Here is a 19,551-nt window from a genome sequence, read left to right as displayed (position 1 = left end):
AACATTAAAAGTGAAATCGTAAGAGCAGAGACTTCATTTGTTTAGTTTCTACTATTTCTCCAACACCTAAAAAATGTCTAGTAGTAGGCATTCAAACATTTGTTAAATAAATGTACTCCCCAACTAAGAAGCACAATGCAATCTCACAGACTATGCCTACTACTGACTTTACTACTCTTAATTTCACATGAACCAGTACTTTTTAAATTTTTGTAATGTCCATAAGATTAAAAACTGAATAAAATTCCAGCCTTTTTAATAATCACTTTAAAAATCAAAATCATTTTAATTTCTCTAAACTCTTTCAAAAGGGTGTGAAATAATCAACTAAGGAGTTCATGACTCAAACCAACTGAGTAATGCATTCATCATAATTACTCAGTTTATATAAGTGAAAAACTGAAAGTTATCCTGTAACATTTTCCACTAGAAATTATTAACAGTCACAAATAAAGATGTGCTACAGTTTTTTCCAAAAACATTTAACTCATAAAATTTTTCAATAGCAACAAAACATCTTAGGTAAGAACAGTCACCAACAGTTAAATCATACTATATTACAGATGACCCACATGTTTTAAGGTGCTGGACACAGTGGACACAAAGTTCTACTTGTCAACCATTAATCGCTCCACAGATATAAGCAACATCAACTACAACAGATTACAATAAAAAACAAACCTTCATGTTGAAAAGTATTTACAAGGCTAATGGTACAACCTTTATGAGAAAGATAACATAATAGATACCGCAAATGGGCAAAAAGAAAGAACAACCACTGTGATACAACATAAGTAGATAGATACTGCCAGTAAGAATTGCAATAAGAAGAGTATAAACAATTTCCTAAGAAAGTCCCAAGGTGGAAGAAATCATGTCTTACTGAAGATAACTTTGGAAAGACCTTATGACAAAAGAAACACGGAGAGCAGGACCCATGTCAATTTCTTCCCGCCACTGTATCTCCAACTCATACAACTGTGCACTGAAATAGAATAGTCTCAATAAATATTTACTGACTGAACAAATATTTGGAATGGGTCTTGAGAGACTGGGAGGACATGCTAGTATGAGGGAAATATGAAAGCAACAGAATAAATTAGAAAATAAAGTATGTTCAAAGAACAAGAAGTATCCTAATTTTGCTAGAATATAGTTATGATATACAGAAGACCATCAGGAGTTTGAGTCCACTATGAACTTCAAAACAAGTTTAAATTTAATTTGGTATTAATAAAAAATAGTAACAGCTTTACTGATAAAAGTAGTATATAACAGAGTACAATGTGAGTTACAAGATTATTGCCTCCCCTAGCACAAATAATTTAGTTCAGAAGCATTGTGGTAGCAGTAAAAACAGAAAGAATGGCAAAAAACTCAAATTTAACTTCAAGAATTTGTGTTCGGGGACGCCTGGGTGGCTCAGTGGGTTAAGCCTCTGCCTTCAGCTCAGGTCATGGTCCCAGGGTCCTGGAATCGAGCCCCGCATCGGGCTCTCTGCTCTGACGGGGAGCCTGCTTCCCCCTCTATCTCTGCCTGTTTCTCTGCCTACTTGTGATCTATCTCTCTCTGTCAAATAAATAAAAAATAAAAATAAAAAAATCTTAAAAAAAAATAAAAAGAATTTGTGTTCAATTGATTCAAAAAACAATGGTGCCACTAAAAGAAATACAGAGTCAAAGAAAGGGGAGAGGGAATCAGGTAAAGAAAATGCTATTTATTGAGCATTTATTCCTTGCTAAGCACTTCAAATGCATTATTTTAATCTTTATAACAACCCTGTGAGGTAGTTACGCTCCCATTTTACAAATGAAGCAAAAGAAGTCAAGATACTTCCCCCAAAGCTGACAAAGCTAATTAATCTCTCATTACACCTCTTCTTTCCTAAAAGAACCTCCATTTTGTTCAAACAGGGTAGCAATGTGCTCAGGAAGGTGGGCCACTCTGCCAGTCCTATAAGAATGAAACACAACTGTTCTAAAAATGGAAATCATTGTTCAACAACCCAGACCTGACCCATGAGATGAGAAGAAATATGTTAAGGGCTTCAAGGAAAGACCTTTCTACCTGCATTAGCATTGTGGAGTTCATCAGGGACCTTGAAGTTAACAATCTAAGAGCTGTCCTTGACTCTTCCCTTTCTTTCACTGCTATTTCCCAATCCATCAGCAAACCAAATCAACTCTAATTCCAAAATATCTTGTTAACCCTTCCTCCTCCTATCATCCTGTCCAAGCCATTAATTTTAAATGAGACTACTAACAACTACTTTCCACTGCAATCTCCCTGTGGTGACTCTTGGACTCAACAATTCATTCCCTGCACAACAGCCAAAGATATTTTTTGAATGTAAATCATGGAGCAATTGAAACCCTTGTGCTCTGATGGTGGGGCAATTAAAGGGGGCAACCACCCTGGAAAACAATACGAGGTTCTTCAAAAAATTAAAAATAGAACTACCATATGATCCAGCAATCCCACTGAATATATGTATACAAAAGAACTGAAAGCAGAGTCTCAAAGATATTTGCACACCCATTTTATAGTAGCACTATTCACAATAGCCAAAAGATAGAACCAACATTGGCAGATAAAGGGATATAAAAAATGTGGTATATACATGCAATGGAATATTGGCAGTATAAAGGGATATAAAAAGTCTCCATTGGCAGATAAAGGGATATAAAAAATGTGGTATATACATGCAATGGAATATTACTCAGTCTTAAGAATAAAGGAAATCCTGTCATATGCTACAACACGGAGGAATGAACACTGAGGACATTATGCTAAGTCAAAGAAGCTAGCCACAGTAAAACAAATACTGTAGGAGTCCACTTACACTGACATATCTAAAGTAAGTTAAATCCATGGAAACAAAAAGCAGAAGATCCCCAGGGGCTGCAGGGAGCTGCTGTTTAATGGCTTGAAGTGAGAGGCTCCATTTTGAAGCTCCATTTTCCTTTTTAAGTAATGAATTCTTAAGCTGACCCAGAATAGGCAACTGTTTGACAAGCAGGTGCTAGTAAAACGCAACAGAACAACTGATATTCGGACCATAAAACTGTCGGTAGGAAGTTTATGAAGACAGAACAATTAACTAATGCATACCAAGAACTGTTTTGTTTGGTAGCACCAATAAAGTAGTTGATGAGAAAATAATCAAAAGGAGCTCAACAAGTTAGCACCAATGAACATTCTTCCCCCTCTTCTCTTATCTAAGTCATGTGATTACCCTCTTCTCACTCATAAAAACCTCTTGCTTTCCCCACATTAGTGGGACACCTTCCTGGTTGCTACTAATACCAGCATTCCCTGAATTGACAATTCTGAGACCCCAAATAAAAGGCCACCTTTGTTTCTTGTTCAGTTTGCCTCCTTTCTTTACCTGATTGGAAAATGGAGTTTCAGTTTTGTGAAATGAAAACGTTCTGGAAATCTGTTTCACAACAACATGAATATAATTAACACTGCTGAATAGTACACTTAAAAAATGTAACAAAATTTTGTGTTACATGTTCTTTCCATAGTAATTTGGGGGAGGGGGGAGCAAGCCAAAACACTAGACCAAACCCCACCCCCAAAAAAGGAATCATGTAACTACCCTCCTTAAAATGCTTCAACTGCTTCCTATCACCCATTGAATAAGCCCCAAACAAGGTCTATGAGGCTATGTACCGTCTGACCCCTCCCTCTTGCACAGCCAGATCAAACGTTGTTCTCCCTCTTCCTCAAGATGCTCAGTCAAAATGATACTTTCACTTCTTCAAATAATTCAAATTCTCTCTTGCCTCATGGTCTTTCGCCCATGCTGCTACCATGATATGGAATGTTATTACCAACTCTTCAGAGATTTGGCTCCTGATCCTTTAGATTTTCCGCTAAATGTCACCTTCTCAGAAACCTTTCTTAACCAGCCTAAATTAGGTGTCCCCATACAAGTCATATTATTTTCTATCTTCTATCTCTCTTTTGTTCCTTGATAGTATTTCTCACAAGTTAAAAACAATTTATTTTTCCTATTCTCTCAACTGAAATGCAAGCTCCATGGGGAACTTAAAGTCTGATATCTCAATTGCAAAATGTTTTAAATCTTTTAATCATATAAAATAAAAGGTATAAAATCACTTAAGCTAATGATATAACTTTTTAAAAATTCAGTAACACTCCTCATTCTCAATCTCCTCACTTAGTTTCATATTTCTACAAAGTTTTTACTAATCTTAGACCATTAATGATTATTTGAATCATGGAAGTGACTCAAACTACGTCTTCACACTTTTTTTAAAGGCAACGTAAAACATCTAAACAATGATACTCAATACATCACAGATCATTTCTACAACTATTCTACATCTTTATCTCCAGATTTTAAAAAAAAAAGTCGACAACTGAATACTTGTATTTGCCAGACTCTGTACTCAGCACTTTACACAGATTAAGTCATATATTCTTCAAACTCAGTTTAGAGTTAAGGAAATTAAGGTACTACAACATTGTAATTTATAAGAAATGCATGTATTTGGTCACGGAAAAGAGCAAAATAAAAACTTCATTTATCGTTGGTCTTCACCCACAGTTCCTGGCTCACAGCTCCCAAAATCCGCAGAATTTCCTGAGAGTTAAGAGCAAAGAGAGCATCTTTGTTGTATTTGAGCTCTAATACTCAATTCCTGAAAAAGTTTCAGAGCCAAGAAAGTGAAATGAGTGTCTTATTATCCATAACAAACCCTTTCTACCACAACTGGGCTTATGTTAATGAAGGTGACTTACAAAGCACCTAAGGGATAGGGGCTGGTTGCCAGGGAAACCAACCTTGACTCTAGGGCTGGAACTTTCAGTCTCACCCTGATTTCTAGGGAGGATAGAGGGGCTAGAGGTTGAATTATTCACCAAGGCCAATGAGTTCATCAGTCCTGCCTACATAATGAAAACCCAATGTCTCCATAAAAAAACAAAAAGAGGGCATTCAGAGAGCTTCCATCTTGGGGAACCAGAAAGCTTCCATGTGCCATTACGCAGAGCCCCAAACTCCAGGAGGATAGAAGCTCCTCTGTTTGGGATTTTGCCCAATATAACTTTTCATCTGGCTGCTGACCTGTATCTTTTAATATCCTTTGTAATAAACTGGTAGTAAATGAGTTTTCCTTAGTTCTGTGAGCCACTCTAGCAAATTAATCAAACCCAAGGTTGGGGATCCATGGGAACCTATGATTTACAGAGGATCAGTCAGAAGCACAGGTAACAACCAGGGCTTGTGACTGGCTTCTGAAATGGAAGGTAGTCTTGTGGGACTGAGCACTCTACATGTGGGATCTGATTCTATCTCAGGTAGAAAACGTCAGAATCGGGCTGAATTCTCAGACTCTCCGCTGGAGTCGGAGAACTGCTTGCTGGTATGGGCAAGTCTCCCCCGCACAGACTGGAATTGGGGCCAGAAACACTTTTTAAACATGAATAAATTAAATCACCTACCCCTGATTACAGAACCACTATCAGACTGGGACTCAAGCTCAAGCAATTCCACTCTAATCTAGAGGCTATGCTCCTGATCACACTGTACAAAAAGTGGGACCAGACTTACGGCCCAGAAAAAAGTTCAAGATGTAAAATGTTATGCTTCTTAAAACTGACATTCCATTCTTAAGGAATATTCATGAAAACAAATCACAAACAGGAATTACCCACTTACTGAGGTTACCAATTTAATTTTTTAAATTTTAGTTTATCATAAAAATTTCCACATTGGTGGATTTTTTTTTAAAGATTTTATTTATTTACTTGAGAGAGAGAGAGAACACACTAGCACAGAGGGAGAGGGAAAAGTAGATCCCTGCTTAGCAGGAGCCTGATGCAGGCCTCAATCCCAGGGTCCTGGGATCATGACCAGAGCTGAAAGCACTTAACTGACTGAGCCACACAGGTACCACCCAGGAGGATTTTTAAGGTTATAAACTATTTGAGACCAATCCTAAATCTCCATCATACATAGTAATCTACAGATATGACAATAACCTCAGCAGGACTCTAAAGGATTAAATAAGATAAAACATACAAATGCCTGGCACAAATTTGAATCCCACATGCCGACACGGATGTTGATACACTACAAACAGGCTGACCATTGACTCTGCAACACCAGTAATTCACAACCTTCACTAGGCATTCTCAAATGGCAATGTCTATGATGTCATTCCCCACTCAGCTTCCTCCTCTCACAGTGCTATACCTTGCCCCATGTGACAAACTCTTTATAACATTTTTTTAAGGAGTTTATTTATTTGTGAGAGAGAAAGACAGAGTGAGCATGGACAGGCATGGTGGGGACATAGCAGAGGGAGAGGGACAAGCCGACTCCAGGCTGAGCGCCCAGCCTGGAGTCGGCTTGTCCCTCTCCCTCTGCTACGTCCTGAGATCATGACCTGAGCCAAAACCAAGAGTCAGACACTTAACCAACTAAGCCACTTAGGCAACGCCCCCTATGTGACAAACTCCCATGCATTCTCAGTGAATACTTCTGTGGGGAAAAAAAGCCCATGTTGGGCACGTGACTGGCTCACTTGTGGAGCATGCAACTCCTGACCTTAGAGTTGTGAGTTAGAGCCCTACGTTGGGTGTAGAAATTACTTAAAATGAAATTTTTAAAAAACGTGTTTTAAATACCCCACCTCCCCACATCAAAATGCAATTCTATTAAATACAGCCCTTATGCCCTTATGCCCCCCTCCTGTCACAATGTAGCATCACCATTTAAAAGTCAGTATCTCCTCCTAGAATAAAAAGCAAGATCAGTATCTTATTAATCTTAAAATTCCAAACACCTAACTGGGTGACTGGCACATACAGTCACTTAAGTGTTTTGTTTATTTGCTTGTCTGCTTGTTAATGAAGACTAAAAGTAATACCATAAAGTAAACAAAAAAGTATTGTATTTATTAATACCACAACTTGTTCCAAAGAAGGGGAAGGGGGCTCGTTTTCAATATTGCAAATATATAACCAGGAACTTCTAATAGGTATTTTTAGAAATGCAGAAATGCTACGAAATAAACTCCCACAGTAGATTTCTTTTAAAAAACAAATACAATATTATTACTTTTTTTTTGGATTATGCAATTCACTCTCGGATTATTTTCAAGTTTATATTGTTTTTGCAACAATGAAATTTCAGCATCTTTATATCCCCAGTTCCTTGCATCATATCTGGCACTAAACAATCCCTTAATAATGTTTAAAGCTTTATGTACAGACACACACACACACACACACACACACACACACACACTCACCAAGTGTGACTTTCTGACTTTTACCCTCCACCCTTCTTTTTAGGATCTATTTCAACAGACCTAGAACCAAACACTGGATGCACATCACAAGGTCTATTTTAAAAAGCAAACTCAAAACATAGCAGAGTATCTATACCCCCAGTTGAACAAAGATTCAAAGTAGATTTTTTTTTTTAATTTTGGTATCCAGAAACACAGAAGAAATATCAAGGATTAACACAGTTTGAATGTGTGTAACAAAGTAGAAAGAATTGCTAAAGATGAAAGTAAGGAAACAGGAGAAATTATATACTTATCATTAACAAAAAAGTTAGAGGTTTCTTGCTGGAGAATAGGAATAGAGAAGAAGGATTAACATCATCTATTTACTCAACATCAGATATTTGTAAAAAGGAAAAAAAAATAAGCACAATAACATGGACCTGTGAAATGTCCAATATGTTAAACAGCAGATAAAAATTGCAAGTAAGGTTTTTGGGTTTTTTTTTAAGATTTTTATTTATTTATTTGACAGACAGAGATCACAAGTAGGCAGAGAGGCAGGCACAGAGAGAGAGAGAAGGAAGCAGGCTCCCTGCTGAGCAGAGAGCCCCATGTGGGGCTGGATCCCAGAACCCTGGGATCATGACCTGAGCCGAAGGCAGGGGCTTAGCCCACTGAGCCACCCAGGCGCCCCAGCAAGTAAGGGTTTTAAAAAAACCTTTTTTACTTACTGAGAATCATTTAACAAACAACTACAAATCATTTTTGTTACTCCAGGGGTTTGTGATAAGATTGTTTAGTATTTTTAAATCACATAAATCATATTCACTTCAATTATTTTTTAAGTCAAAAACCTAGTTTTTAACTCAGTAAAATCATTTTTGAAGTGTGAAAGTTCTGTATACTGGCAAGTTTAGGAAGGCCAAAAGAGAGGTAGAGAAAGCCTGCCTCTCTGCCTACTTGTGATCTCTGTCTGTCAAATAAATAAATAAAATCTTAAAAAAAAGAGAGAGAGAGAGAGGTAGAGAAAGAGAGAACAAGTAGAGGTAAAAGTAAGTTAAACAGAGGCCAAGATCCATAAGCACAAAGAAAGACAAATTTATTTTGCAAGAAACACTGGGACAAGATATAGGTGCATGGGGTCTGAGATGAATATTAGTCCAAATAACTGTTCTGGTATTACTCTGTGGTTCTGGGGGTAAGGCCAATTACCAACATCTAAAGAAAACACTGAACAGCCACTATTTAACATTCTACAACTAATTTTAGTCTTTATCCTAAAGTTGTTTCACTTTACACTGCATGACTGAGGCAGCCTAGCAGAAGGAAAATTACTCTCAGGTCCGCAGCCATGATAGTTGTGCAGTATCACCTCAAGGGCCAAATGAAATAAAGCCAAAAGTCAAATCAATCATTGGCTTGGGGTTCCCTATCCCCAATTTAGAACTTTCCTAGTAATGAAGTTCTGTGAGGAGGAAATGTTCAGCTAGGCTAGAGGAACACAAGACTGAGGACAGAGACAGGAGAGAACAACCCTTAAAATTAGCAAAAATAAAACCAGTCAAGGAAAACAGTTACTGAAGACAGGATTAGATAATTCAAGAAGAACTAAATATCTAATACCTACTAATATAAAGTTCTGGAAGGATAAGGAAATGAACAAATCATTTAGATTTGTCATTTGAAATCATCAGCTAAGGATCGAGCTTGAAATTCATATGTGAAATTCAAAAGTTAATTTTGAAACAAATAATATGCCAGTATTCTAAGACACTGCCAGTCAAAGAAGGGGTGGGGGTGGGGAAAGTTCAACTTTGATGCAATATAGTATTAAGTCAACCTGGAAAGTTATCCTTTGTTAAGGAATAAATTTGCACTTTAAAATACGGAATACTAGGGGCACCTGGCTGGCTTAGTTGGTTGAGCATCTAGCTCTTGATTTCAGCTCAAGTCAAGGTCTCAGGGTCCTGGGATCCAGCCTTGTGTCCAGCTCAGCACTCTCTGCTAAGTCTGCTTGAGACTCACTCTCTCTCTCTCTCTCCCCCTCTGCCTCTCCCCCAACTTGCATGCTCACTCTCGCTCACATGCACTCGTGCTCTCTAAATAAAGGATAAAATCTTTTAAAAGATTAAATCAAAATAAAATAATGATACTAAAAATACATTTCCTCTTGATATTTTCAAGGACTTTCACCAATCTAAGTCACGCTACAAAGGTTACATGTTTAAAATTAAACAATAATTTTTGCTTCTTAGACTTCCTCCAGATTCCTTTCTAACAATAAAGCAAATTTTATAAAATTTCCTCTAAACATTTTCATCGCCATAATTTCATGATTGAAACTGTCAAGGCCTTTACTTCTATACAGCTTCCTAACTGGCCTCTTCATTTATCTCACATCTCCTCATTTCCATCCACCCAGACTGTGCTTTCTTAAACAAAGAGCTCATGTCACTTCAATGTTCAAAAACCACAGTGCTTTCCCAACCCAGCAGGAAAACAGAGTTTACTAAAGATCAAAATACCTCCTTAAGCCTTTTGTTTTACCTTAACAATAAAAGTAAATTTACATTCTCCATAACACATGCAAGTTCAGTACCGTTAAATGTTTTAAACTACTATGGATTAAATACTTGTTTGTTTCGCAGTTAGTAAAATGGATATGCCAAGAAAATGTATCATAATTCCCATACTCCCATGCACATGGCTGGGTACCCCAGTGTTAGATGTGTTGACATTTCAAAACAAAGCATATAAACTAAGGAATATTAAAGTTCTAGATAATTTGGATCGAATCTTCTTTCTCCTTGCATTTCCCACTACTTTATATACACCCTATACTTAACTCTAAAAAGAACTATTAATTTACCGCTTATTCTTGCATATTATGCCTTCTCCCAGAAAGCTCTTTCACTCATCTCCACAAGAAGTCCTTATTTATACATCAAGCTCCCACTCAAACCCTAACTTCCTCCTATTCCCTAATAGTCTTCCCTTCCCCAATATTTTGCAGTCTTTTATTGGTACTAATCAGTCTGTCTCATTATGTTTAGTTGTGTCTAAGATGCATACAACATACAAGTTAAGAATCAAAGCTTTGTAAGCAGAAAAACTCAAGGCAATCTCTGACTATAATAACTAAGTATAACCTTGGGCGAGTTACTTAAGATCATCCTCTATGGCTTTCCTCATCTTTTAAAAGAAGATTACAGTAGGGTTATCGCCAACAGTGTTAATCTCAGAAATAAAACAGTCATGTATATACGGCACTTAGCACAATACTGACAGCTAGTAATAGTTTAATAAATATACATACTATTCCCAACAGGCACACTCATTGTCTCACTCCTTGTTGTATTCTTTCCAATTCCTACTGTACATATAGTATTCTGCATAGGTTTCATAATTGTTTGGCTGAGGGGAACCTGGGTGGCTCAGTCACTTAAGGGTCCAACTCTTGATTTCGGCTGAGGTCATGATCTCAGGCTCATGAAATTGAGTCCCGTGCCGGGCTTCACACTGAGTGGGGAGTCTTACTACTCTCCTTCTCTCTCAAATAAATAAATCTTTAAAAAAAATAATAATGGTTTGGCTAATAAAATCTGATAGTTCTTAATAAGATAAGGTCGTAATTCTAGTGAATATCAATAATGGCTTGCTACTCATATTACTAACTGTGTATTTTAACATTAGCTCAACCAGTTCATACTTTGGCTACCATACACATAGATACAGATCTCAAGCATCATCTTACAAGTATTCTACACTGCATTATTATCAATGAGTAAGCCAAAATCCAAAAACACACAGTCACACAGAAGTCAAAATTAATCTAAAAACATAAGCATGTATCCAACCAAAAAGCAAGCCCTAAGCAAAGTAAAGAATTCTGGTATGGATCCTCCTATTGCTAAAGTTAAGCCAAATCCGTAACCCATTTTTCCAACTGGCCCTCTAAGTTATTCCTGTGTAAGGGGATTCCCAACAGACACCAATCAGTTCTATCATGGTATTCTCAAGAAAAGCAATGTCTCCAGACCAGTAAGATAATTCTGAAATGTTCAAAACAGACTAGATCAAAACAGATCTAAGTAGATACTTAATCCTGTAGTTAGCAAGAGAACAAGACAAAACAAACAAACAAACAAAAAAAAAGAAAGAAAGAAGAGGAAAGAAAAAGAAAAACCCCTTATCACAATGGCCAAAGAATGATGAAGAAAAGGACCAGTACTAGTTAACCTGGGAAGCCAAAAGAGAACACAGTACAAGACCTATCCATCAAAACGTGGCTTCAGGAAATCAGAAGCTAAACTCAGAAAGAGCAATTTCACAAAAAGAGAAACAATGGTTTCTAATACTATGTGAACTACACTATAAGTTTACCTATTGTCACAATGTAAACATCAACACTATAAATTCACTGTAAAATACTCATCAAAGCAACATATATGTAACTACACTCAAGCCAATACTAATTTTTTTAAAAAGTGACATTTGCTAGGTAAATGTCAGGTATGCAAGGTGAAATGCTTAAAAATGAACCTTGAGATTTTTTACAGTGATAATCATGTTCATGTAAAGTATTTTCATCTAAATTAACAAAACCCCCACCACATACATGTGTTTAACACTAATGAGTGGCTCTTTCTAAATGGTATAACTTCACATTAAGAATATTTTAAGTTTTCACTGAAATTTTAATACTTCCAAAAGACATGTCTTAAAATGTTTTATATTGCAGGGGCACCTGAGTGGCTCAGTAGGTTAAATTCTCTGCCTTCCGCTCAGGTCAAGATGGCAGGGTCCTGGGATCAAGCCCTGAATCTAGCTCTCTGCTCGGCAGGAAGCCTGCCTCCCTTCCTCTCTCTGCCTACCTCTCTGCCTACTTGTGATCTCTGTCTGTCCAATAAATAAATAAAATCTTTAAAAAAAAAAAAAGTTTTATATTTCTAATATCATACTAATGATAAGTATTATAGTAAACCTTAACAGAGGCACTAAAGAAGGCTGCATTTTATTCATTTTTAAGAAAAGATAGAACCAAGTATTTCTGAAGCTAAAATTTGTTTTAAAAAATTCTGAAACAGGGGCGCCTGGGTGGCTCAGTGGGTTAGAGCCTCTGCCTTCGGCTCAGGTCATGATCCCAGGGTCCTGGGATGGAGCCCCGCATCAGGCTCTCTGCTCAGCAGGGAGCCTGCTTCCTCCACTCTCTGCCTGCTTCTCTGTGATCTCCCTCTGTCAAATAAATAAAATCTTTAAAAAAAAAAATTCTGAAACAACTTCTACAAGAAAACATGTTTTAAATGTTTCAGTTACAGTTGACCCTTGAACTCTGTTTGAACTCTATGGATTTAAACTTCGTGGGTTCACTTATATACATATTTTTTCCATACAGTACAGTACTGTAAATATATTTTCTCTCCCTTATGACTTTCTTAATAACACTTTCTTTACTCTAACTTACTTTAAGAATATAGTAAATAATACAAATATGAAATATATGTCTATCAACTATTTAGGCTTCTGGTCACTAGTAGGTTATTCGTAGTTAAGTTTGGAGGAGTCAAAAGTTATACTCAGATTTTTAACTGCACAGGTCAGCACTCCTGACCCCATTGTTCAATGATCAACTGTATTGTGCACACTTTGCCAGAATAAAGAACTGTGATATATTCATATACACAAATGACATATTTGCATATGTGTATTCTTTGACCTTCCCCTGCCCTCTCATAAACTATTTCTCGAGACCATATCTGGATTAGATCAATCACTCTTCACTGGGATCAATTCACAGATTCTAAATCTGTCAGGCAAATAATAATAATAATGCTTGAATTATTAAAACACTGCCTTAGATTGTAATCAACAAACTTCATCACCAAGCCCTAATTTGCTTTAAATTTCAATCACTTTCAAAGCAAGAGCCCTAAAGATATATACATGCATATGTAATTTAAGCCTTTACTACACAGTATTATAAATACTGGTTTCACTTTATCAAAACATTTGCACACTCAATCCTGGAAACGTAATATAAAAAAGGAAAATATAAACCAATATTCATTATAATGGTGAGTCTGTTTCTTTTGATGATTTCTGTCTCTCTTTGTAAGAACACTTGCTTACTTAAAACTAAGCATGAGACAGATGACTTAAAAGCAATTTAGTCTTAAACTACACTAAACCTCAAAAGTAAAACTCTTGGAAGACAAAATTCAGTGGAAAAGAATGCTTTCAACATTTTATTTGTAAGAGGCAAACTCTTTATGATGTTGCTGAAGTATTAAAAATACCAATCTGTAGAGGAAAAGAAAAGATTTGATTTTGGCTCTCACTTTCAGAGCTATTAAGAATACTCACAGTTAAATGACAACTTTAATACAGAGCCAGAATACAATTCTTCTCTCAGAATTCTGTCAAGAATTTTCCACTTTCAAAATTCACATGTATCTTAGTTTTATTACTAATGCTCTCTACCCCACTTCTCTCCATTAATGCTTCCCAGAATATGATAAAGCAGTATTTTTTAAGTACAGTTTATGGTTCTACTTCCTGAAGTGTACAATAGCCATAATTTATTATGTTTGGGGTTTGGCATAACACAAGTAGAAACCATTAAAGAAAGCACTATTCACACAATCAGAAGAATGGGAAAGAGCCCTATAGTGGAGAGCATATATAGAGCTCAAAGAAATTTTCAATATGCTCCAACTTTATTACAGACTTCAATTTACCACTTCCCAAGTGTCAGTGCTACTGACTGTATTTACATAAACTTAGTAAAATGACAATTTAACTTGCACATTGTATAGTCAGATTATCTTAAATTTGAAATGGAAATGTTTAACTTGTTAAAAATTAGTGTTCCAACAAAGGGAAAGAATAAGAACATTCAAAATAAATTCCAGAGTTAATATTATTTTTGTAAACATATTTTAAATCACTATAGTACAAACTCACTTTGTGTGATCACACTTCTTATCTAATAACAATCACCTTTCCTTTTCCATGATGCCATAAGAGAAATTTAAATCTTCAAAAAGGATTATAAACAGCTAGTTAAAATTCCACCTGAAGTAATTTCCTTGCTATAATCTATATACTATACATTGTACTGTTATCAGTTAGGAAGTACTGAATTTTCTAAATCGCATGCCCTCCTACCAATTACTGATAAAACATTAGCCAATTATTTGTTAATCGAACTCTTCTGCTCAAGAAACCAAGAGTCATGCTCCTATATCTTCTAGAAGCCCAAATATTTGTTCCCTCCCTTCCTGCATGAGGCTTTAAACCTTCTGAATCAGTTTTATCTTGCTACTTTCCTTAACCTTTGCAATTAGTTTTCTTACTAATTTCCTAATAATCACTGTTCTTCATTTTATCTGCCACAGTTGTATTTGGACAATAAAGACTATTAAAGCTTAAAGTTATTCCACCTATCCTTTCAAAGTATACTATGCTAATACTCATCATTCTGTAATCATTTTATCCAAATTAACCAGTGATAGGTTTGATGTTTCAAGTTTCATTTAAAAGAGCTTGATTGGGCGCCTGGGTGGCTCAGTGGGTTAAGCCGCTGCCTTCGGCTCAGGTCATGATCTCAGGGTCCTGGGATCGAGGCCCGCATCGGGCTCTCTGCTCAGCGGGGAGCCTGCTTCTCTCTCTCTCTCTCTCTCTGCCTGCCTCTCCGTCTACTTGTGATTTCTGACAGTCAAATAAATAAATAAAATCTTTAATAAAAAATAAAAAAATAAAAGAGCTTGATATGTTTCAGAGTAAAGATTCTGATCATTATGTTCTACACAACTTTGAAAGAGCCTGACAAAGTTTACCAACACCCTCCTCTCTGAACTAGTAAACACCCTGTCACAGAACCCAGAGAAGAGCTGCTTTGCTCCAAGAGTACAGCTCCTGGGCACTTCTCAGAGCAGCTGTTAGTAACTTTCAGGGGCCTGCTGGACTATCACTTTGGTTAAATCAATGATGGGTCATCTTGTTCCACTTTGCTTTTTCTTTTTAGTCTTGCAATCAGTGTAGAAAACCTACTGATGACCTTTAAAAATACAGTACAAAAATTTAAAAAATAAGCTTTGGCTCCACTACTTTTCCAAAAGAAATCGTTTCAAGATCCCTACACCATTACTTAAACCACACGTATCAGTTGTACGTGACACTGGAAGGCTTTAAAGGGATTCAATTTTCTTTCTAAACTTACTAAACATGTTCGCAAGTTTTAAATAATTTCGAGAACGTTCTATACTACAAAGGTGCTGGTGCGCTGTAGCAGAACTGTGCTGCTCAAATACAAGCCCCGAAACGAATATCCTGAGCCTAACAAATTATGAGTACATTTCTGGTTACCTGAAGAGCTTTCCGCACCCTTTAATCCCCCAGTGATGCTCCCAGCAGCAAATACTTCCCATCTTTTAAAACGTTCCTCCCAACCCTCCAAAAATACACGTTAGGTTTAGAGGTTTCCGCATACTAATACGGAACCACTAATACCATTAGGTATTACGGCTCTCAAAGAATCCTCTTTAGCAGCCTCCCCTGGGACATTGTGCTCAGCGAGGCTTTGAACCTGTGAGACTCGCTGCCAGCTGCCTTTGCAAAAGGAGCACCACAAGCTGACTAAATACCGCAGTGCTGCGCTGACTTTTTGTAGCAGCTTTTAAAAAAAAAAAAAAAAAAAAAAAAAAATCAGCCCAGTACCCTGCACACCCTGCTGGCTCTTCTGCAGCACCGAAGAGAAACCACCGCATTGCTCAGCGAGGAGCACTGGGGAGCCCGACTGTAGGGCGGAGAAGCGAGTGCCGTCGAGAGGCTCTGTCGAGGGCGGGGTGTCGGGGGTGGGGGTGGGAGGAGAAAGGCGTCCCGACTGTAGGGGACCGCGACCAAGCAGCGGCCAAGGCGCTGGCGTCTGGGCGCCCCGCTCCGCACCCCGCACCGCCCGTGGCAGTCGTCTAGCGGACACCCAGCAGGGGTACGGGCCCCTCCCGGGGATGGGAGTCCCGCAGCAGCCGGCCTTGCCCCGCCCGCCGCCCCCCGGGCCCTCACCTGTCATGAGCGCCGGACTGTCGCCAGCCGCCGCAGCGTGAGAGGAGACGGCTGCCGCGGCAGAGCCTGAGGCCCGCCGCCCGCGGAGGTGCCGGGACACCAGCTCGCATCCGTCCGCCGCTCCGGCCACCAGCAGTCCGAACACCAGCAGCGCAGCCCAGCACCACCGCCGCCGCAGCCAGCCCGAGCCCGGGCCGGACGCCGCGGCGGGATGAGGGCGCGGAGGAGGAGCGAAGGGAAAGCGCGGCGGCGCCCCAGCCGCCGGCAGCTCGTCCGCTCCGCCAGACGCTGCAGCCGTTGCCGCTGCGGGCGACTTCTCGGGCCGCCCTCGCCGCCTCGGACTCGAGCTCCTGCTGGGCGCCAGCCTGGTCCCCTCCGCACCGGCGGCCTCTGGAGCTCGGGTCCCGGCTGCGTTCATTGGTTCCGGTTATTTTAAAAAAAAAAAAAAAAAAGGTGAGGGGCAGAAAGGTACGGCTTCTTCAGGCCGCGCGCGACACCCGCGCTCCTGCGGCGGCGAGACCGGGATCCGCTGCTCTGGCGCCTCTGAACACCAGCCCCAGCGCCCGCGCCACCGCCGCCGCGGCGCATCCCCCCGCCCCCTTCGGCCCGCGCCCGTCGTAGTACCACGCTCGGCCCCGATGCCTCCTCCCCTCACACACTCGCACGCAGCATACCAATCCCCCGCCTCCTTCAGCCTCCACGGCGCAAGCGCGGCTCTGCTGCACTGCGCCTGCGTGGCCCCACAGCCCCGCCCCCGAGGGCGTTCCCGGGAAGACTGGAGTCCCGTGGGGTGGCTGCTAACGCTCTCCTGGAGCTACGGAGTTGGAAGGCGGGGAGGAAGACCGGCATGTCCCCCTCCCCCATTCACGGACTCGCCCAGACAGCTGGAGGGTGGGGGTACCAAAGAGGCGGGACAAAGGAGTACAGACTTCCCAAATTGTTTGGGCAAGTTATAGGCGTGTAGACGACAACAAAAATAATTGCATGGGTCAGGAAAACCTTGTAATCAAAAACAGCGGCGTCTCTAGAATTTCAATATAGGTGCGGCTTACAAGAAGCCTGCAAAGTGGAAGTAGAGGTTAGCAGAGAGCAGTATTTTATTTACTTAAAGCGCTTGGTACAAGCCCACGTGTCAGATGCTCTAAAGCCTTTGCAGATTTACACATTGTAATTCTAAATGTTAGATATTGGTATCGCTTATCATCCCCACTTTACAAATGAGCAAATTAAGGCGCAGAGATGGTACTTAACTTGCCTCCAGGCCCCACAGCTAATTAGAGACAGGGACAGATTTAGGACCATTGGATGCAAAATATTTGAAATGGATTTGCTCTGCCATCTTAACTTTCCTATGTTCAAGCATTACCTGAACTCATCACCTCGCTACCACCCCAGCATAAAAATTTTTCGCTGTCCGTTTAAGTTTACAGAATGGTGGTTCAGATTTGGCTTTACCTACAGGGAATGAAGCACAATGCACCAGCGCCCTGCACACGCAGAGGCATTCTCTCTTCCAGGAGCACAAAGTTATTTAAGATTTGCAGATAGGGTTCCTGAGCATAAAGATCCTGTTTGGTATTAGTTTTTTGTTGTTGGGTCAGGGTTTGATTTTAGTTTGTATTGGCGGGTTTTCTCAAGTCAAGAAGCTACTCAAATTACACAGTCTCCCAAAGAATTTCACAGTCCCATCTGGCCAACATAATCATGACTCATTTACTGTGGAAGAGTGGATGCACGGGAGGAAAGAATTGAGAATTTCTTTGAAGCTAATCAATCTGTCAACAATTATTTCTCTTTTTTTTTTTAAGATTTTATTTATTTATTTGACAGATCACAAGTAGGCAGACAGGCAGGCAGAGAGAGAGAGAGAGAGAGAGAGAGGAGGAAGCAGGTTCCCTGCTGAGCAAAGAGCCTGATGCGGGGTGGGGGGGATTGGGACTCAATTGCAGGACCCTGGGATCATGACCTGGGCTGAAGGCTGAGGCTTTAACCCACTGAGCCACCCAGGCCCCCAGATCAACAATTATTTCTTGACAGACTTCTTGGGGACAGTGCTTTAGATGGCAATTCCTTTTTTTTTTTTTTAAGATTTTATGTATTTATTTGACAGGCAGAGATCACAAGAAGGCAGAGAGGCAGGCAGAAAGAGAAGGGGAAGCAGGCTCCCTGCCGAGCAGAGAGCCCGATGTGGGGCTTGATCCCAGAACCGTGGGACCACGACCTGAGCCAAAGGCAGAGGCTTTAACCCACTGAGCCACCCAGGCGCTCCTAGGTGGCAATTCTTAATAGGACGACAGGGAAATTATATTTCCCCTGCTGAAAGGCACAGCAATGAAGTCACACATTTGCTGAGCATCTACCAAAAGGAGAGAACGTTACTAGAAGACCAGTAAAATATAAATAACAGGCTTGTTTTCTGCTCTTCAACATGTCATACACTCAATATTTACTGAGTGCCTAGTATGTACTCGGGAGGGTAATGAGTAGTGGGAATTCGAGAGGAATAAGAGACAAAAAAGTCAAGTCAGAACTCAGGGATATGAGAGACTACACAGTCCCTGCCTGGGGAATCTGAGGATCTTGTTTAGGAGATAAAATTTACACTCATTAAATAATTAGTGGCAAAAACAAAGTAGTAGCTAATTAGTTGCTAAATTGGGTACAGCAGGCTGTATTATAGCAATAACTGCAGTATAAAACACAAACAAATTATCAAATCACTGAGGCCAAACTTCTTTAGACAAAGATTACATAGGATCCCCCCTTTTCTTTTTTTTTTTTTAATTTTTAATTTTTTATAAACATATATTTTTATCCCCAGGGGTACAGGTCTGTGAATCACCAGGTTTACACACTTCACAGCACTCACCAAAGCACATACCCTCCCCAATGTCCATAATCCCACCCCCTTCTCCCAAACCCCCTTCCCCCAGCAACCCTCAGTTTGTTTTGTGAGATTAAGAGTCACTTATGGTTTGTCTCCCTCCCAATCCCATCTTGTTTCATTTATTCTTCTCCTACCCACTTAAGCCCCCATGTTGCATCACCACTTCCTCATATCAGGGAGATCATATGTCCCCCCTTTTCTTTTAAATAGGCTCCCCTTTTCTTTTAAATAGGCTCCACACCCGATCTGAGGCTTGAACTCATTACCTGAGATGAAGAGTACCATGCTCCACTGACTGAGCCAGCAAGGCACCCCTCCTCTTTGAAAGAT

At 39.7% G+C, this 19,551-nt stretch overlaps 1 protein-coding gene across 2 annotated transcripts in view; it reads right to left on the bottom strand.

The window, feature by feature from the left end:
• Window positions 1–16,776, bottom strand: part of STIM2 (stromal interaction molecule 2) — a 145,636-nt gene extending 128,860 nt beyond the window's left edge. For both annotated transcript variants that reach the window (XM_032334040.1, XM_032334041.1), the window contains exon 1: window positions 16,335–16,776. In XM_032334040.1, coding sequence (XP_032189931.1) covers window positions 16,335–16,752 — 418 coding nt within the window. In that variant the 5' untranslated portion in view covers window positions 16,753–16,776. The remainder of the gene's footprint in view (window positions 1–16,334) is intronic.
• Between the last annotated feature and the right edge of the window lie 2,775 nt (window positions 16,777–19,551).

The sequence above is a fragment of the Mustela erminea genome, chromosome 2 (genome assembly GCF_009829155.1).
Source record: "Mustela erminea isolate mMusErm1 chromosome 2, mMusErm1.Pri, whole genome shotgun sequence".
NCBI classification, from domain to species: domain Eukaryota; kingdom Metazoa; phylum Chordata; class Mammalia; order Carnivora; family Mustelidae; genus Mustela; species Mustela erminea.
This window is presented reverse-complemented; position numbering and strand designations above follow the sequence as displayed.